Source organism: Cololabis saira, chromosome 3, assembly GCF_033807715.1.
Source record: "Cololabis saira isolate AMF1-May2022 chromosome 3, fColSai1.1, whole genome shotgun sequence".
Taxonomy (NCBI): domain Eukaryota; kingdom Metazoa; phylum Chordata; class Actinopteri; order Beloniformes; family Belonidae; genus Cololabis; species Cololabis saira.
The window spans coordinates 8,021,512-8,043,171 of NC_084589.1; the positions used below are offsets into that span (position 1 = coordinate 8,021,512).

Here is a 21,660-nt window from a genome sequence, read left to right on the forward strand (position 1 = left end):
TGTATGAAAGCATTGATTTCTAGTCCAAAAGATGTTTACGGGGCACTTGAATATTTAAAAAGAGATTGTGGTATCACACAAGGCCCTGTGGAGCATTTAAGGCCATGCTGGGATAACTCGTGGTACCAGGAATCATATCCACAGAGTTTATGTAGTTTGAACGTCGACGTTAATCCAGAGAGAGCTGATATTCGTAGACATCTTTTACAGATGAAACATTTGCATTCAAATAAGGTCAGTTGGGTTGACAGGTGACCATAAAAGGCCTGAAGGGAAGAATATACTTGCTGTTCGTGTCGGCCATGATGCGACCGCTGGTCCAGGTCAGTGACGCTGGTGCAGGTCAGAGCACCAGCTGACCACGAGTGACTGGACGCGGAGGTCGGAAACTTGCAGACTGTTTTGAAGAGAGTCGGCTGAACAGCTGTTATCCACACATTTATGATGTGACACTGCACAGTGACAAACATGCGTATGAATTTGGTACAGTCCTGGGTGCAGATACAGAGTCCTGCTCGTTATGTCCGTGCTCGTCGGAAGATGCAGGGCAAACACTGGTGGGCTGTTTTGTCCACCGAGAATTGAACGTCTGAGCTGGATACACAGTCATCATTCCTTTGCTTCAGATATTTCGTAAGTTACTCTCCTGACGACATGGATGTTGCATGCTCCAAGCTCGTAACTGAGCTCGATAGCTTGTCCCTGACGTCAAGTAACGCAGGGTGACAGCCAGCCGCTCTGCTGCGGTCTCGGACTCCCGTGTGTGGTTTTGTGCTGAATCAGCGGGACAATCCCATGTAACAAGTCGTAAAAACAAGCGGAGGACATGTGGATATGCAGCTGTTTCTCATCATCAATTGCCTGCATCAGACAGACGACAGTCTCCTAACGGCTCTGGTTGAACGGCCTGACAAACCATCCCTTAGTGTGCATGATGGGTTGTCTTTGTGGCGTGCTGTGATGGACTGGTGACCACCAGGATGAACTTGACCTTTCAGGCTCCAGAGTAAATACAGGAAATGATCTTTATGAACATTTGTGTCTGACCACGTTTGTCTGTTTCAATGGTTTTTGATGCATTTTTCCTTAAACCTTTTGTCATGTCCACAGCTGCCCATAGTTCACCGAGACCTGAAGAGTTCCAACATCCTGGTGAAGAACGACCTGACCTGCTGCGTGTGTGACTTCGGACTGGCCCTCTGCCTGGACAGCAGCCTGTCAGTGGACGACCTGGCCAACAGTGGACAGGTACGATGTCGTCCTCCTGTCTCATGGATTGTTGTTTTACTGCGGGAAAGTCCACAATTCCTTGTTACTGTCTGAGGTCATGTGATTTCTAGATTCACATGTGCTACACGAAGTGCTCTACTTAAAGGAGATGCAGTATACCCTTTTAGTACAAGTTCAAACAATGTCCTGATGCATTATTGACCGGTTTTGTTGCTACGTCCATAACCAAGCTTCTGAAGGGGATGGGAGTGCGAGGACATGCATTCCAAGCAAAGCCGTCAAGGCGCTGCCAGAGGCTGCCGAACGAAGCAGCAGATGGATATGGATCAGGAGGAAGGACCCCAACTGGGCTCCTAGATGAACATTTAGGGGTGAAAGCCGAGAGGGGCACACCTGTCGTGGGCCTATCAACGAAACACCTACTGTAAGAAGGAGGTTGCCCACCTGATGACCTCAGTGAAGCTTTTACCCCTACCCACTCGATGCCAAGTTCCGATTATCTTAGGGATTGTACTATCTAGTGAAATGTTTGTGGCATAACACAGAGAAACAGTCTCTGGAGCTGTGTCCTTTGAAGCCTTTTTGAGTGGGTGTAGTCAGCTACTCCACTCCAACCCCCTCTTCTACGAAGTCTCTTGAAACTTACGTTACGGTTTTGCACCAGCCAATTCTGTACTACAGCAAATGCGACACGGGTGAAGAAAAATACGGAGCTCGGTTTGATATTTCACCCAAATACATGCTTGCAAGCACTGAACATTTCCTTTTTTCATGCACAACACTTAAAGAGCTGAACATAACAAGGATAGTCTCTGTAACTGATGTTAAAACTGAAACATTGATAGCAGTCCGGTTTCATATACCGTATCTAGTCCAGTGCAGTCTGTAAATATGCTTTGAGCATGGTTATGTTCAGAACTTTGTGTCTGAGCAAATATCCTTCAGAACAACTAGAAGTAGTCAGATGCTACTCATCCTCCGCAGGTATTGCAACTGCTGTCGAAGCTCTGCAGCGCAGCAGCTTGGGCTTGGTTTTGTGGAGGTGTGCTTGTGTAGTTTTCTTTTCACTAAGTCCTTCTCTTGGGGCTTGTTTTGATGGGATAAGTCTTTGTTGACAGGAGGAATCTGACAGAGACAGTCTGGGAATAAAGGGAGCGGTAACAGCTTTGTTGTAACTGTCAAGCTCGCGGCACGTTCACCTGCTGTTCTTCTGTCTCTTCCACCAGAATGAGGATTTGTCTGCTGTAGCTGTCGCCGTTCGATCCATTGACCATGGTTACATGATGTTTTTTAATTCGGAATTAATTATTCCGAATTAAATAATTCCGAATTAAACTATTTTGCTTCGAGTTTACATGGAAATAGTAATTCTGAATTGAGGTTTACATGGAAAACACGTTTGATCGGCTTTACCCAATTCCTCTTAAGGTCTGGGGGGTTGAGAAGGTTCTGATTGGATAGGGGGGCGGACCAGAAGTTACGTCTACCGGAAGAAAAACTAACTTAGCCACTACAGCTTTGAAAACTCACGATTTTTATGTTTCCTGCCATCTGTTAATTTAATTATTTCCAGGTCCTCCAAGCTATTTATTAAATAAATGGTCTCTGCTCTTGACCAGCGTTTACTGCGTGCTGCATCTTGAAACTTTGTTTGGAAAACCAGCCCAGCGTGGAATATAATTGTCATGGAGACAGACGGGCGAGGGAACGAGCAGAAAGAAAGACCAGAATTAATTTAAAGAGGAATGATCGCGGAATTATTCTATTAGGATTTAAAATCGGAATAAACCAATCGGAATAAACCAACCACTTACTTCGGAATTAAGTTTAATTCGGAATGGCCATTTTCATTCGGAATTAGGTGTTTACATGGTAATTTTTACTCATTTTTAATCGGATTTAATTTTAATTCTGAATTAAAGAGGAATTAAACTTCGCATGTAAACGCACTCATTCACATGTCCAAATATGGATTTTTGTCACTAAAATGTTCCACACATAATTAGAAATGGGAAATTTCCAGCTATAATTATAACTTGTGCGTGGGGTTAATTTTCTCTTAGCTCTAAATAAATAAATAAATGAGCGCGTGGAGCATGAAACAACAGATCAGTTCAAATTGGTGTGTTAAAGAAATGTCAATACAGGATTTACACAACCCAGATTTGATACAATTTGAACAAAGAAAAAATCTAAATTTAGAAAAACTAAAGTCAGTTGTTTGGGGATCGTTTGATCACAAGTTTCCTGCACGGTGCCGATGATAAGCAGCTGCCAGGATGGACGCCAGTGTTCGACCCTGGACCCGCCTGATACCTGCGACCTCCTGCGTGACTTCAGAGGCAGAGCTGTAAAAGAACAACATTGACTTGTGCTTGTCTAAATCCGTAACGTGACAACAGCACGGAAACCTGCATCTGCCTTCATTTGGTTACAGACAAATAGTTACGATTATAGAAAGCCTTAAACGATCATGCAAGTGTCTCTTCCTCCAACATCTTGTCCAGTACTCCGTCTGCCGGTCGGTGGAGGGAGATGAGTCACGTTTGCAGAGTCCAGCAGCTGATTGTCAGTCAGGCTCCAGACGGTGCAGGAAGGTCAAGTGGAAACGATGATTTACGCGTTAGTTTACGGTCAGTCACAAATCAGAAATGACGTCCATGAGAGTGTCCAGTTGCAAAATGTAACAGTCCTACAAACAAGGGTGCAATCAGCTCGATACCGATCAAAGTCGTGCTCCCAGAGTGGAGCAAATTAGAGAAAAGTCACAAACAAGTTTATCTCTCGATGATCAGGCGCTCATAACTCCCCGATGACACAAGCAAAGCTGTTTTGTTTTGTTTCAAGAGGCCATAAAAGCATAAACCTGTTTACTTGAAATACTTCAGTTGTGCGCTTTGGCAAAGATTTAAAATAATAATAATAAGAAAATATATTTTTGTGTGTTAAAGTCAAAGCTAGTCAGATATGTTATTTTTTGTTTCAGGATTGGAGAGTAAGGATGATTAGTTTTATTAAAGCTGCTGTGTTGAATAATAACTGAAGTCTGCTTTCCATCCCTGGGAACCCTGGGAAATCTTTCAACACCTGTAATGTCATAAACCTGCCTGTGCATGGCTATATCCTACGGAAGAGTATCAGGGCCATGCAGGAGAAAAAATATTTGAGAGGAGACGATTTTTTTTTAATGTGCACTTTGAGAAAAAAGTCAAAATGTCGAGAAAAAAGTTGAAATGTCGAGATTATTGTTGAAATACAGTTTCAAGAAACAAGTTGAAATTAGGTGAATAAAGTCGAAATTTCGCCTTTTTTCTCAACATTTCAACTTTATTCACGAAATTTTGACTTTTTTCTCAACATTTCGACTTTTTTCTCAAAATTGTACTTCAACATTAATCTCGACATTTCGATTTTTTTCTCGACATTTCAACTTTTTTCTCGAAGTGCATAAAAAATCTTGCTCCTCTAAAATATTTTTATTTTTCTCCTGTCTGGCCCTAATACTCTTCCGTAATATCCTCACTGTGTGGTCTTCTGCACTCGGGAGCAGTGTTTATAAAAAGTGTTTCACATTTGTGGGGTGTCCCTTTAAAGAAACATAAAAGTAAACTCTAATGTAATTAAATGTACACATGCTTTACACAGTCTGAGATGTAAATGATGACACCGTCAGCCGCGAGTTGTCGGTGCAAAGCGTGCTAAATCAGCCGACACACGTTTGTTTTAATGATCCTCATCTGTAAGTACGCATATCACAGCCAGACACAAAGATCACCTCGTCTCCCCTGCGTCTAAGAGCTGATTTATTGTGCTTGGATAACGAATGCAAACAGTCATTTCCCTTTTTTCAACGCAAAAACTTTGCGCCAGGTGCAGAGCCGCAATAAATCTACCCCTTATTGTGTAACACGCGAGACGTGTACGAGTTCTGCTCTTATTAGTTTATATTATCTGTGTTAACGCTGGGCTGTGCCTCCGTTCTGCAGGTGGGTACTGCACGCTACATGGCCCCCGAGGTGCTGGAGGCACGACTGAATCTGGAGAACGTGGAGTCCTTCAAGCAGACCGACATTTACTCCCTGGCCCTGGTCCTGTGGGAGATGACATCGAGATGTGAAGCCATCGGAGGTCTGAGCGCGCACACGTACACCCACACCGCAAACAAGCGCATAACTTATTTCAGTCAAGTATGATGTCATGAAACCCATGAGCAGATAAGTGTGGACCACTGAGATATCGCAGCAGCAGCACGCGCTGCGAGGTTCAGGTTATCATAACATGGTCAGCGGGAGAGCAAGTTGGCTGCTAATGATGTCATCGTGTTTTTATTACACAATGATGGCGTTTGTTCGTTCTTGTATTAAAGAAAATACACTGCCGGGACATGGTTTGCATGACCCCCGCTGCAAAGAAAAAGTAAGTGTAACTGTCAACCTGGAGCCCTCGCGGTCACAGAGGGGCAAAACAAAATATTCTTTCACATGGAGGGCTCTTTTATCAAACGCAGATACAGGACTGTCTCAGAAAATTAGAATATTGTGATAAAGTTCTTTATTTTCTGTAATGCAATTAAAAAAACATTACAACATGTCATACATTCTGGATTCATTACAAATTAACTGAAATATTGCAAGCCTTTTATTATTTTAATATTGCTGATCATGGTTTACAGTTTAAGATTAAGATTCCCAGAATATTTGAATTTTTTGAGATAGGATATTTGAGTTTTCTTAAGCTGTAAGCCATGATCAGCAATATTAAAATAATAAAAGGCTTGCAATATTTCAGTTGATTTGTAATGAATCCAGAATGTATGACATTTTTGTTTTTGTAATTGCATTACAGAAAATCACAATATTCTAATTTTCTGAGACAGTCCTGTATAGTTTCAAGTTTTTTTGTGCTGAAAGAAGTTGTGGTGTTGTGTTTTATAAATTAAAACATGCCTGTGTACCTGTGGACTGAATGCTGTACTAATATCCACAAGGGACAACAAAGGATATGCAGACATTTGATCTCAAAAATGTTGAGCTTCTGTTTGATAAAGAAAATCAGGATATACAGTAGAAAAGGTTTGAGAGGAGAAATTAGCCATCTCTATAGTCTCTATTGTCTACCAGCAACAACAAACACTTGATCATAAAACTGCTACTATAAAAAAAACAGATACAAGCAGTTTTATGGTCTCAGAGACACAGCAACGGTGCGTCTTTGCAGCCTAGTCGAACACTGTTTGCCGGTGTTGAGCGAGGAAGCCTTTGAGTGTCAGCAGGCTGATGGTCATGTCTGTCAGACTGCACCTCAACCTCAGCTTCAGGTCTGCTGCAGGAATCTGAGGAATGTCTGATGTGTGAGGGAGACAATCTGAACTGTGGTCTTGCCCTTCTTTGGGCAGAAAATCAGCAAGAGAGCGCTGTAGTGCTAACTGTACCCTTTTTCAGCTGGACTATGTATACGTGTGTGCGAAGAGTGTTTGTACATGATGAAACTCAAACACAAGGATACCAAGAGGACTTTTTGTTCTCATATTAAAGGATGTGTCCTCTTCCATGTACATTGTCAGCATGTGAGAGCCATGAGGAAGACCTAGCTATCCTTTTACACTGCTCATCATGGTTATTTACGGATAGATTATGGGGATACTTAGCCTTTCCCGGCGGCCGATTAGACCCACTGTTGCTATGTTACTTGGTGTTAAACTGTTAAAGTGTTACATCATTATGTCAGATAAGAGAGTCATAATAATACACAGGTTTTAAAGAGCGCTTTTCTAGGTACCCAAAGACCCTTCACAACGGTCATATTATTCATTCACTTCATAATATGTAGCCACAGCTGCAGAAACATGGTGGCCAATCCATACCAATGGCCTCTGCGCCCACCACCAAAACATTCACACACCAGAGATACTCTCATTGGGGGCAAGGAGGGGGATGTGTCGTGCCCAAGGACACAACGACAGATGACTTGGAGCAGCCGGGTTCAAACCGCCAATCCTTCGATCATTGGACGACTCGCTCTATCGCCTGAGCCACTGCCACCCAAAGGATTGTCATTAGCGCCTGTGGTTTAAACTTTGGGCCAATCCAAATGTTCACCCTACTTTCTACCACTAGCCCTCACTCACTACCACTAGCCCTCACTCACTACCACTTCACCCTAAAAATGAGGCCACAGGCATAGGTCCCTTGTAATCTTCCCTAGGGATTGGGACACCACTTGCTACGTCACTGCGTGGTTTACGTTCGGGTACGTAAGTGACTGCGTAGTTACGTTTGCACAAACGTCACACCATATCAGGAAGCCCAGAGATAAAAGCTGTTTTAATTTCCGCTCTAGCGATGTTAATATGCCACTTTTTAAGTTTTAATATTTTTTCAGGCGTAAAAGTAACCGTTAAGATCCCCAACCTGGGCTCAGTTTATCCAAATAACGCCTGTTAAGAAATTTGCTCCAATGTTTTCGGGGATGAGAAGAGCCGCCGGCGATTTATGGTTCCGCGTTAAATCGCTGCTTAACCTACGCCGTAGGCGCTGCGTTGGTGTAACGCAGAACCGTAAATCAAGCTTTATTCTGGCGAGATCTGAAGATAGAACGCAACAACGAGCAAGCCAGTGATTACGTAAATTCACTGAGTGAATATTATGAAAGTAAAATATATATTTCTCGCTAGAAATGTAATCAAAACGCATTTTTATGCAGAAACAAACTCAAAATATTGATTTTATTGACAAAAAATGTGAAATGTCTGCCATGTTTTTTTGTTTGATTCAGTCTGCAAATGATGACGTAAAGCATTTTTCTGGCCCTCGGTCGTGAAGTCAGCATCTGAAATCCCTCGCTGTGAAGGGCTAGATTCATATCCCCTAGCCCTCGATATGTCCACTACCCCTACATGCAAAGAGGAATTGGGACACCACTACCCTCACGGGAACGCGCAGAATTTAGGGGTAGGACTGAAAAGTAGGACTAGGGGGGGATTGGGACTGGCCCTTAATCGTCATTGGCATGCAAAAGCTTCATATCAACTATCCAGTGGGGAAACTGGCCCATAATCTCTGTGGGTTTGTTTAAGATCCACCCTGTTGGCTTTAGTTGGACAAACACCGTTAACTGGATAATCTTGGCAAGAAGGAGCAAGCACCAAGAATACTCGTGGGTACTTTCATGTGTGAGAGCTGCTCACTCAAAGGCTGACCAAAACCTCCTAGATTGTTGGAGTCCTACAGCTGAAGCCTGTGATACGCACTTGCCAGAGAGAATATAGCCTCTTGGAGGTTTGGAGGGGCTGATTCTCATGATGACGGAAACTACATAATCTGCAACAAGCAGAGCAGCACTCATCCCCATTCCAAGGTACTTTCCTCCCATGGATGGAGTTAGAGGTGCATTTGAGAACCGTAAACATGATGACTTTTTTCCATACAAGACTGTATTCTGTCTTTATTTTGCAGTGTTGAGCTGCAAGTGCAATCATGTGACAGAAACGTATGACGTTCTGGGATGTTCACTTGAAATTGTACCAGGACTGTATTGAATTCAGTCTTGTCTGGATACTTTTTAACAAGTCTTGCTGCCTGAATCTGAAACTGCATTTGACAGACAGAATTTCATGCACTCATGCATTTGTTTCGTCTGTTTTTACTCTACTCTGCAGAAAGCGGAGAGCGACTCTTTGCTGTCCACCTTCCTTTCCGTAACAGCTTTTTCGAGACAGTCTGACACATTTAGAATGAGACGGTCACATTCCAGCGTGTGCGTTTGTGTGTGTATTTTATGCAGAGGGAGACAGAGGAAGAGAGATTGGAGGTACTAGACAAATGCCCTCATCTAACCCTGCCTCTATATCTTAATCTGGAATTGTGTTTATGTGTGTGTGGGTTTCCTCTGTCTGCACCGCAACAACAGGAGACAAAATAGTGAGCCGAAATACTACCCTGAACTGGCATTGTTGTTGTCGTCAGTTATAGTGCGTTCTCCATGTGTCTCCAAGCATTTTATTTACATATCCTGATTTAGCCTGCAGGGTGCGGCAGGGCCTGCATGTTCTGTCTGAGCGAAGGGTATGCAGGGTAAATGGAGTGTGGCAAAGAGCGCTCACTAGGCCAAGCAAAAGACTTGTGGTCCAGGGAGGATGACCGCTCTTGGTAACAGCTAGTGAGGGCTTGACGATAATAACCTGCTTCCTTCAACTTACATGCCATCATTTGGCCAGCAGGGGACCATGCAGTGGTTGCTAAAGAGGCTGATCGTCGTAGAGCAGGACATGCGGAGTCGTCACTTACTAACCTTCTCCATTAAACGATCAAGATGGGGACGAGCAAAATGTTGGCAGTAGAATAACTGTTACTGTACATCTTTACATAGCAGGGCGTGTAATGCTACTTTTGATCACAGAGTATGATTTTAGCACAGGGTAAAAGCCTTTCCACAACTGTACTATAAACCTGTGACATTTCTTTGGGGTCTTCAGGTGGGAACCTCATTTTGCCAGTGTTTTGTTTAGTTAGCCCCATGCTCCTCACCAACACAACAACCTCCATTACCTAACCTGCAAAATGGCCACCAAAACCAAAATAGCATTGGCACCAGAGAGTGCAGGGAAGCAGGGAAGAGGAGGCAGGGCCATACGCCCTAGTCCTCCCTTCTGAGGATTACCTCCAGGAGGTCTGACTGGTTGATCTCTTCACTCCCTAATCTTAATGAACAAAAGAAATATTACCAACTCCCATTTCTATTTTGGCCCCCAGCTGACATCATATCACCTAATGCAAATTCCCTGACTACATCTACTGACTCATCTGACATTTCTTTCACTGTCTTCCTCACCGTTCTCCCTGTCCGCCCACAGTAATGTGACTGCTGATCTAGCTATGAAACCCCCACGGCCCACTTCTACTAGATGAACCCTAACTTTCCCTCCTCGCTGCTCAGGTTCTGCCCCTAATTCTGCATATCTACGTGTTTTACTTTCATAAGCCTCCTCCTTCGCTTCACTGATAAAAAGCTTGAAAGGCGTTCAGTTCAGTTCAGTTGTACAGTGACATTTTAAGGTATCTCAAGCCCTCTCAAGCCACTTCAAGCCCTCCCAAGCCATCTCAAACCCTGTCAAGCCCTCCCAAGCCATTTCAAGCCATCTCAAGCCCACCCAAGCAATCTCAAGCCATCCCAAGTGTTCCCAAGCCATCTCAAGCCATCATGAGCCATTTCAAGACACCTCAAGCCATTTCAAGATATCTCAAGCCCTCTCAAGCCATCATGAGCCATTTCAAGACATCTTAAGCCCTCCCAAGCCATTTCAAGCCCTCTCAGGCCAGCCCAAGCCATATCAAGCCCTCTCGGGCCAGCCCAAGCCCTCCCAAGCCATATCAAGCCCTCTCAGGCCAGCCCAAGCCATATCAAGCCCTCTCGGGCCAGCCCAAGCCATCTCAAGCCCTCTCGGGCCAGCCCAAGCCATCTCAAGCCATATCAAGCCCTCCTAAGCCCTCCCAAGCAATTTCAAGCCCTTCAAAGCTATCTCAAGCCATGTCAATCCATTTTACACAGATAGCTAACGGTCCTGGCTTCATAGACAAATAGAGCTGCGTATCATCAGCATAACAATGAAAGTGTATGCCGTGATTCTGGATTATACTTCCCAACGGCTGCATGTATAAACTGAACAAGATTGGCCCTAGCACTGAACCCTGCGGAACACCATAACAGACCCTTGACTGTTCTGAAGAAAACTCATGTACATGAACAAACTGGAACCTGTCAGATAGATATGATTTAAACCAACGTAGAGCTGTCCCTTTAATCCCAACAACATGCTCTAACCTGTGCAGTAAAATGCCATGATCTATAGTGTCAAAAGCAGCACTGAGGTCCAGTAGAACCAGTATGGACACTAATCCCTTATCTGAGGTCCAGTAGAACCAGTATGGACACTAATCCCTTATCTGAGGCCATAAGAAGGTCGTTCGTGACTCGAACCAGTGCTGTCTCTGTGCTATGATGCATTCTGAACCCTGACTGGAAAACTTCAAACAGATCATTTTTATACAAATAGTCACATAACTGGCTTGCAACTACCTTTTCCAGAATTTTAGATACAAATGGAATGTTAGAAATTGGTCTATAATTAACTAAGATGTCTGGGTCAAGAGAAGGTTTTTTAATTAAAGGTTTAATTACTGCAACTTCGAAAACCTGTGGTACACATCCTAAGTTTAGGGGAAAGTTGATCTGGTCCAGTAATGTCGTGCCAATAAGATTTTTGAATAGTCGAACTTCCCAACATAGTTCTCTTTTTTCATATTTCTTTATATCAACCAGTATGCATGGATCAAATGGCTTATATTATGCTAAGAATTATAGTGTATTCCTTTGATACCCTCAACTTTTACAAATGTACCATTATGTTATTCTCTGATAACCAAGTGGCTCATGTGTCAGATGTTAAATTACCCATTAAATAATTGTAAAGTATGCACCCCGCAATACTGGCAACATTCAACAGTCCAGATACTATAGTTGATTGCTTTTCACAAAACTTTCTTTTTTATTTTAATCAATTAATTCATTTCTTTTATTGGAAAAGCAAACACACCTCATCTGCATACAGATGGTACTAAATTCACCTGCCTATTCAGAGGCCTCAACCATCTTTCAGAACGCGATTAGCTGTACTGACATTTGAGCTTCTCGCAGCCTTAATGTCTCAACCACAAAACCACCACAGGAATCTAAACCACAGCTTCCTTTAGATATGGGTGGATGCTTTCTTTGGAAGGAAATTTAGTTTAAGTGAAAGTGTGGTTCATTAGCGTTTACGCTGGTCCATTTGTTGGGATGTAGTTTGCTTTGCACAAGTGCGGGATCTGCCTTCTTCTAAATGGGAAACATGAATCCGTGTTTGTCTGAAGATAGCAAATCCCAGACAGTGTAGCCAGTTGCTTGGGTTTCTGCTAACCTCCAGGCCACAAAGGTTTCAGACAGATAATCTGAAAAGGAAACTGTCGTAAACCGCTTTCCGCCCCTCAGACAGACTCTACTAGTTTTTTAACTGCAGGTCCCAGACAGCAAGGGGAAAGTGAGACCGAGGGTCTGGTTGCAGTCTCTTGTGAAATCTGGTCTCAAACCACGGATGAAATTCTTCTCATAGCTCTGAAATGTCCTGAGAAGGAAAGCAGACCGCACCTCGTACTACAGACTGCACTGATAGCCTTCAAGTCTCTCTCATAGAAATATGTGGACAAGTGTATACGAGCCAAATCAGTAATGTAGCATGAAATCAGACCTTTTTTTTTTCTACTGTACAACGTCTTAATGTTCAAAGTGCACTCCACCTCTTTTTATTTCTGTTTTCAGCCAGTTTGCTCTCTTCTGGTCTGTGCTTAGCCTGTATGCAGTCCAGGAAAATGTGTGGTATTTTTACCAGCTCCGCAGTAGGAGATCTAAACAGCAGAGACCTGAGGACAATACCAGCTCTGGCATAAATAACCTCCTGGGGAATGGGGCCGGACCGGGCCAGGCCTCTTTTAAAATACTGGAAACGAGGGAAGTTCCACATGTCAAAACAGGAAGTGTGGGCCTGTACAGTCAGCTTTTTTGCTCATAGCCCCGATCCCAGGCCTCTGACTTCCTGACCAGGGGTTCTCCCAAACGTTCTCTCTCCTCTATTTGAGTACCTGGCAGCTGAGACACAGACGCATAAGAGAGAGATTCACGTTGAAAAAACACGTTTTCATGCATTTCATCATAAAATCCCGTCCGTGTTTGAAGAGAATTGGAGGCCATTTCAAACAGTTGTGTCACCATCACCCCCAGCTTGGGAAATTTCAACCGTCACATTTTAAGTCCAATTAAAATTCAGTAAAATTCCATCCAGTTTTGATCAGAATGGGAAATTAGCTAGTAAGATCATTAAACCAACGTTATCTTCATGAGTTGGTTGAAGACGAGGGTTTGGGTTTTGCATTTTACTAATTAAGGCGAGGAAATCTTCTGGAGCCTTCACCATCTCCAATGCAAAATGCCAACTTTTAATCCATGAAACTAAGATATTTGTCCAATATGCTGTTCATCATGCATCCATTCCACCCCGCATGACATTTACCATGTAAAGCCCCACCACAACAACCTCTCTCCCGACTGTTTCTCAGGCTATGCTCACACTGCAAGCCTTAAAGATCCATTCTGATGTTTTGCCTAGATGTAGTTCCGGTGGTTGTTATGCGTCGTGTATTAGACTTCAGTATCACCAGGATTCTGTTTTGAAGTGACCTGGATGTGAAGTAAAACAAAATGACGTCAAACGCGGAATGTCCGGTGTGCGGATGTTAAGATGCATGCAGCAGGGAGCCTGTATGGTTTCTTTTTGAAGTTTTTGTGCAGCGGAAGTTCACGACTTCATAAGCATAATAAGAAAAAGACTGAGCAAATTTTTTTAACATGTGTTGATGGATGACTGTATGGGTGAGGGATCGGAGCCAAGCGTGCTGGACCCAGACATGACCAGCTTCAATGAAGCAGATTTTTTCCCAAAAAGAAACATCCCACCAACACATAACTGACATTGATCACATAAAAGTGACGTCAATGACGGATGAAATTTAGGACCACATTTTAAGGTGACCCAGGTCTGATAGGAAATAATCTAATTTTGTGTCATTTGAATTTGTTAGACAGACAAAAAGGGACATTTCAGATAAGACCAAGTCTCAATTTTTGAAACGGGTCCTTATAAGATTATTTCCCTCAGCTTCTGTTCTCTAAATCGTCATCCTCCATCCACTGACAAGTCCCCCTTCCTCTGAATCCTTATCTAAACTCTCCACACTTTAATTACTTAATCATTTTAGGGAACTTCAATATACTGTACATATAGATAATCAAAGCAATCGTGACTCATAAACCCACCTCCATTCAATGTTACACATTAGGCTGTTGATAGCCACGGGACTTACGTATCAGCAAACGTTCAGTCACAGAGATCACAGTTCCGGATCGTTATTGCATCTCCATTGACACCTCATTTAGTCCTCCATAATTAATAAGAACACAGTAAAAGAAAAATGTTATATTATCAACAATAGTGCTGAATTACATGACATTACATTTATCAGAGAAGGCAACATGGTGGATCACAAAGTCAGCGTTCAGATAAGTGCAGCAAAGACAACGTTCAAATGCAGTTTTGAGTTAAAGAGAGGGTCCAGTTTAGGACAGAAGTTGTCCTTGGAAGAGCTGACCAGCTAACCGAATATATCCATATTTGATTAAAAATAGAATGATGTAGGCTGGGTCTGACCCCGTACTGCCCGAGACAATTTTCTCAAGTTCCCCAGTAGAACCTTTCAGTTAAAAAGGTGAAAAATGTTATGTTAACATTTCACCCCTGAAAGATACAATGATCTGTTGAAATATGGAAGAGTTTTAGGGCAATGCAAAAATGCAAAATTCCCCTCTCAAAAATATTTGAGAGGGGAATTTTTTTTTATTGTGCACTTCGAGAAAAAAGTCGAGAAAGTAGTTGAAAGGTCGAGATTAATGTTGAAATACAATTTCAAGAATAAAGTCGAAATTTTGCCTTTTTTCTCAACATTTCAACTTTATTCACGGAATTTTGACATTTTTCTCAACATTTCGACTTTTTTCTCGAAATTGTACTTCAACGTTAATCTCGACATTTTGACTTTTTTCTCCACATTTCGACTTTTTTCTCCACATTTCGACTTTTTTCTCGAAGTGCATAATGAAAAAAAAATCTTCCTCCTCTAAAATATTATTTTTATTTTTCTCCTGCCTGGCCCTAATACTCTTCCATAGTTGAAGACAAAGCTCCATGGATGAAATAGTTAAAGACAAAATTGAAAAAGTTTTGAAATTTGATTATATAACAAACACTTCCATTTTTTTTTGTATTATTCCATACGGCATTAAAGTGTTAAACTGAAAGCCTTGCGTCCCTGGTCGGTTTGATTTGGAGCCGTAGTTCTTGATACTTTTGATGTTGACACATTATTATTCGACTCTGGTGTGTAAACAAGGATAACTTTGCAGCAGCTAGTGTCCCATTTCACAGCAACTGTGCAGGCCGGAGAGCCCTCTCTCCAGGGCTGAAGACGGGCTGCAGCTGTTGTGAGATCATTTTTATGAGGTTTGGACACAATCCCGGAACTTTTTCATTTTTTTTTTTTTTTATGGTTTCAACTCCAAGCATTTTTACCCATAGAAACAATAATTATGAAACTGAAAAAAAGGGGACAAATACTGATTTTGGTGTTGTTTGGTCTTAGGTCGCAATTAATTACTTGGCAGCAGAAGCAGATGTGTTGTTTTTAGAAGCAAATATGACTCAAGTGCCAGATCTGACATTTTCCTTTCTATGCTAGAATAAAGATTTCATTTCCTGCTGTCAGCATTGTTTGTGTGTATAAAGCTTGAGTGGAAATAACAGCTCAGTGGCTTTTGCAGGGAAATAACCTCATACCAGTATCCTTTTACACTTTCTAATCACGTTAACTCAACAGGCCACCTGTTGCACTCCTCTGTTTTCATTATTTTTTTTATCAAAAACTGTTTGCTTGAAATTGTTTCAAATGCATTTGGTTTGATGTTTCCTCACTCGCAGCTCAGAAGAGGATGAACGGCCTGTGTCTGATCTTGCGGGTCTTGTTTTGTATGTTTCAGAAGTGAAAGAGTACGAGCCTGCGTTCGGTTCTAAGGTGCGAGAGCACCCCTGTGTGGAGAGCATGAAGGACAATGTGCTGAGAGACCGAGGCCGACCCGAGATCCCCGACAGCTGGATCAAGCATCAGGTCAGATACACTCAGTACTGGAGTTGAGGGGGGATGGCATCCCCCCCTGAAATAAAAACCGTCCAAATCATCCCCCCTGTAAAACTGCCACCACCCCCCCCCCCCCCCCCCCCTTTCCATCCCTTATGTCATTGTCATTTCATCACTGAATGTGGTTTTAATGCTATTTCAACATTTAGAGCCATCACCAGAAAAATAACTTATTTGACAATTTTCACCTGTTTCAAGTAAATTTTCACTTGAAATAAGTAGGAAAATCTGCCAGTGGGACAAGATTTATCTTCTTATTACAAGCAAAAAAATCTTGTTCCACTGGCAGATTTTTCTACTTATTTCAAGTGAAAATCTACTTGAAACAGGTGAAGATTGTTGATTTTTCCAGTGATGAGTCTTGTTTTAAGTGTAATGAGATTTTTTTACTAAAATGAGACATTTTAACTAGAAATAAGACAAATATTCTTGTTAAGATTGTGAGTTTTTGCAGTGATCCATGTTACTTATCCTGTGAAGGACAGAGTCATATTGATAAGTTCAGAAAAGTGTTTTTTTATTGTTGTGTTTTGATGTATTTGATGTAAGCCCAGTGGATATTTAAAGCTTACACAAGGCTGCATTTAACTGCTGCTATGTCATTCCTGCAGTATTTCTGCAGCTGTTTTGGTCACTGCTATTATTTGTAATGTATTATATCATTTGTAATCAGCACAAATTATCTGTCCCCATATGATAAAATCCACCATCCCCCCTGATTTTGTTTTACAACTCGAGTACTGGAGACACTAACTGTAGATTCAGCATGTTCAACATTTATCAGCATGTGCAGCGTGCAAGAGGCAATAAAACCAGTGCAAAACAGTTGGATATGGGCAAAATATTAAATATATTCAAACTATATAACACTGACATAGAGTATGAGTATACTTATTGATTCATCTGTAAAACCACCTTTAGAAAATGGAAAAAATCTGAAAATCCAGTATGAATGAAAATAACTCAATCTAATAATGTGGCTATTTCAAAAAGCCTGAGTAAAATATCAGTTCACTTTGAATATAGGTTATCAGCTATGAAATAACAGCTTTTTGCAAGTCATTGATGTGTTAATATGACCTTATCTTGCACAGTAATATCAATGATCTGTAAACTGAATTCACAAGACAACAGTGTTGGTGTACCAGTTATAAAACATTGCAAACACTGAGACGGGGCTGGTATTAAACAACGTATTCTCCTTTCCTCCTCTTGACACCTTAGCAGCAGTAGCTTCAGTCTGTCTGGCTTCTGTCGCCGTCCCTTATTTTGAAATATGTCCACACTGCTGACGTCCCGCTGCATTAATTAAAAAGTCGCTATTTTGCCTGAAACGGCGCTGCCAGTCTCACTCATGTATCACTCTCTTCTCATCACCACGCTGAGTGCAGCTCAACATCTCCCCCTAGAGTCACTAATCAGTAACTACAAAAACAATGAAGTGGTATCGGTGCGTGGTATCAGAGAGTTTTTGCGAGTACAAGTACGAGTTTATGAGAGCAGTATCGGCCGTGGCCTCCCTAGCCTGCAGCAGCATTCAAGCGTGTGGTCATCTCGTATCTCTTCCTCTTCCTGCAGGGCATCGCGGTGATCTGCGCCACGATCAAGGAGTGCTGGGACCACGACCCCGAGGCCCGCCTCACCGCCCACTGCGTCGCAGAACGCATCGCGGAAATGGAGGACGAGTTGGACAAACTGTCCAGCCGCAGCTCCTCGGCAGAGAAAATACTGGAGGAGATGAAGATCCCCACATCAGTGGAGATCCCGGAAGAGGAAGTCAAAATCAGTGAAATACAGGACATCATAGCTTAGGACTGCTCTGGGAGAGGAAGCACGTTATCTGTGCGAGCTCTCCACGAATACTCTTCCACAGCTGCGCCGCTGGTTCTGGTCGGATGGGGTTGAGGACGGGACGTCGAGGAGCTGAGCTCTCGCAGGACTTTGAGCCAGACTGAGCGTCAGTCACCGTCTACTCGTAGCCCAGCAAAGATCAACTCTGGATTGGTGCTTTTTGGTCTCCAACGCTTCCAAAGTGCAACGGCAGAAATTATCAGCAGAAAAGCTATCGAGGTAAAAAAAACAGACAAACAAACAAAGTTAACTGGAAGCTTCTAAAGATGTGTTGAGCATAACAGTCACACAAGCCTTTCTCTGGACATCAGGTCTCAGTATGAGGCGTAACCAGGGCAATACTTACTAAACCAAAGATGTTTGACGTGCACTTTACCATGACATACTTACACATTACACATGTTTTTATCATTTCCACTTTTTTTTTATTCTAACATGCTTTCGCCTGAAGTGCCTTAATGTTTTCATATTTGAGCCAAAGTGTCAGCAGAGAGGCCCCATGGACACTACGGATGCTGCAGACTCCATCCCCACCAGCGGCTCCTCAGAGCACCAGCCTGCCACTGTGTCTGAGCGAGTATCAGAATGGGAATATGGGTGCTAATCCTGTTTATACTTATGTTCATCTTGTTTGCAGAATAAACAAGCAATGTATATAGAGACAATAAGTGTAAATATATGTGTGAAATCAGCCAAAAAGGGAACGTAATCCTACTACAGTGCTTTTTGTTTGTTTTTGAATGCAAACGATTTCATAAAGATGTATATCTTAACAGTGTTTGTTTGGTCTGTATCAACAAGCAGTGTGCCAAAGAAATGTTACCCTGCCTTAACAATACTTTATGTGTCATATGTAAGATATTGTAAATGTTTTACAAATTAAAGATATTTCTGTATACTGATTCTGTTCTACGTCGTTCTTCCACCCACTGAGTGTTAAATGATTTAATCACGTAACATCTCGTATTAGGAGTTATACAGAGAAGTGAAGCAGAGAGGCACAAAAACGTCTCTCCCTCACCAACGTCCAATGTTCTCGTCCTCGACCAGGACTGCCCGCTGTGTGGGTGCACGTCGCTGGTATCCGCATGCTCGGAAAGCATTTTGCAATCCGACATGGTGGAATTGCCGTTGTATACGTGTGTTGTAAGTGCGGGAGAAGCAACACTAACAGCCACTCCATCGTGTGCCGTGTCCCCAAGTGCGGGGGGGGGGGGGGGTGCATGAGATGAGTGACACTCATGGGTTCTCCTGTGATCTCTGTGAAGCCCGGTACACATCGGAGGTTGGTGTCTCCCAGCCCAAGCGACACGCCCACGTAGCGAAGTGGAACGAACTGAGGCGGGCTAAGGTGGGGCCTCCGAGAGGAGGAATCAAGCGTACCAAGCTCTGGAGTGTGCACGAGGTACGGGCACTAATCCTAACTCATGAGGGAGTATTGAGAGTCAAAAGCCGCGAACAGACTTATAGCGGATAAGTTGGGAAACGGCAAGACGGCCGAACAGGTGAGGAGTACTGTAAGAGGAGGCTCCTGTGTATCGATATGGCAAACAATAGCCCAGATATAGCAGTGAACGAGACAAGCACGCTCGATCCACCGGTGGAACAGTCCTCGCCTCTTCCACCTCCAGACCTGGCTTCGGTCAGGTTAGGGGTGGCGATTGAGACGGGAGTTGAGAGAGAAGGGGCCGAGGAGATCAGGGCTATCGGTGCTTTGGTTAGGGAGGTAGATCAGAATCCTTGTCTGATCGAAACCTCAGGAGAGGTTCTCCTGGAGAACCCGGGCCAACGCTGCAGCCAGTACTGTGCTTGGCCAGTCAGTGCTGCATGATTAGATTGTGGTGTCAACAGTGTTGTAACCATTTCCACTCACACTTGACACATCTGTGACTCTCTTCAGTTCTCTTTTTAAACTTGACTTACTTGACTTAAGCCCTTTGCTCCTCTAGGGGGCATAGAGACAAATGACAAATGTCCTCCATTTCACTCTGCTTTTAGCTGTTCTTTGGAGATCTCCCCAGTTGAGCGCACTCTCTACCATTTCTGCCTCGTGCTTCTCCTCCAGCTGTTCCTGGGGCGACCTTGTTTCCTCTTTCCTCGGGGGTTCCACTTCAAGGCTTGTCTGGTGGTGTTTGGCGCCGGTTTTCTGAGAGTGTGGCCAATCCAATTCCACTTTCTCTTCCATATTTGTAAGGCAATGGGATCTAGGCTTGTTCTTTTCCACAGGTCCACATTGATTACTTTGTCCCTCCACCAGATGTGGAGGATTCTCCCGAGGCAGGTGTTTATAAAAGTCTGCAACTTGTGCATTGTCAGTGTTGTTGTCCTCCAGGTCTCGGCTCCATACAGCAACACCTGTTTCACACTGGAGTTGAAGATGCGCATTTTGGGGTTTAAGGAGATGTTATTTGAGCTCAAAATCTTCACTCTAGCCTTGTTGGTTCTGCTTTTGATGTCGGCATCTGTCCCTCTGGTGTTGTCCACAACGCTGCCTAGGTAGGTGAAAGATTGTACCTCCTCTAGAGCAGTGTCGTTCATAAGGATAGGGTTGGTGGTTTTGGCATGGCTGTGTTTTTGCTATATTGGGTTTGAGACCGAGTTTTATTGCAGTTTGTGAGAGTCTGTCCATTTTCTCTTGCATCTGTGTATGTGTATGTGAAAGGAGAGCCTCTTTTTAAACAGCGGATGAAAATTAAACTGTACACCAGGGATTGTGGTTCGCGGCCCTCTGGTGGTCCGTGGCGGTATTGCAGGTGGTCCGTGAAATTGTAAATGGAAAACAATAATAATTTAAAAAATATATATTTATTCTTTAGACTCAATTTATTTTCCATTTACTATTCATTTTTTGTGAATTATTTATCCATCCAAATGATGTCGAATGAGTGAGAGTGAACTTTGTAATATTATAAGCGCTCTTGGCTTCCTATTGGTCATTTTTCATTGACAGTTTTTTGTTTTGTTTTTTTTTATAGTAAAAGGTGCAAATAAAAATATACATTGATGCAAATAAATAGCCTATATAGGCCCATACTCTTATTTAAAAGCAAGGTGCAAAATAAAACAAACATCCCCAAAAGCAGTGGTCCCCGAGTTGCTTCTTGGTTATATTGGTGGTTCCTGGGACAAAACCAGTTGAAAACCTCTGCTGTACACCACTGAAAGAGCGACGGCAGAGCGGTTGAACGGGAGTACTTTAGATGAGGGAAACTATGCACATAGATGACACCGACAATCCCACCTGTATGCGGTGAACCACATCAGGGCCCGGTGCAGTACGCCCCCTCATCCTTGAGACTCCTTCACCATGTGTGCCATGGAGACGGTTGCTGGTCGTCGCCCGAGGAGCCAGGCCTCGGGTCGGCTCTCAAAGCCTCTCCCAAGACGCACCGCTGCTGTAGCATCTGTCATCCATATGCTTCTCCAGTTTTGTTTAGTCTCATAGACTATTTTCATCTTGTTACCCTAAAACACTGGAAGTTGAGGTTGGATGGTTTGGCGGGAAACAGTTTGTTTATTTTCCAGGCTTCTACATTTATTAAAAATAAATACATCCTGCTTAAAAAGCCTCGCCTCACCCTAACCCATAGTTATCATCAGCGTGCAGTCTCCTGAATGGATTTATCTTGTTCTTCAGACCCTCCAGACACGCGCTACCTTGTTGGTTGTCGTCCTAACATGCTGCTTCACTGTTCTGACTCCTGGTGGTGCCATCTCTTTGTCAAATTTACTTATAACGCACATT

General features: G+C 43.0%; 1 protein-coding gene across 1 annotated transcript in view; it reads left to right on the plus strand.

The window, feature by feature from the left end:
- The window catches only part of LOC133425003 (TGF-beta receptor type-2-like), a 51,549-nt gene extending 32,732 nt beyond the window's left edge, over positions 1 to 18,817 (plus strand). The window contains exons 7-10 of the mRNA XM_061715640.1: positions 1,111 to 1,248; positions 5,217 to 5,358; positions 15,907 to 16,034; positions 17,643 to 18,817. Of these exons, the coding sequence (XP_061571624.1) occupies positions 1,111 to 1,248; positions 5,217 to 5,358; positions 15,907 to 16,034; positions 17,643 to 17,876 (642 nt within the window). The 3' untranslated portion in view covers positions 17,877 to 18,817. The remainder of the gene's footprint in view (positions 1 to 1,110; positions 1,249 to 5,216; positions 5,359 to 15,906; positions 16,035 to 17,642) is intronic.
- The last annotated feature ends 2,843 nt before the right edge of the window (positions 18,818 to 21,660 follow it).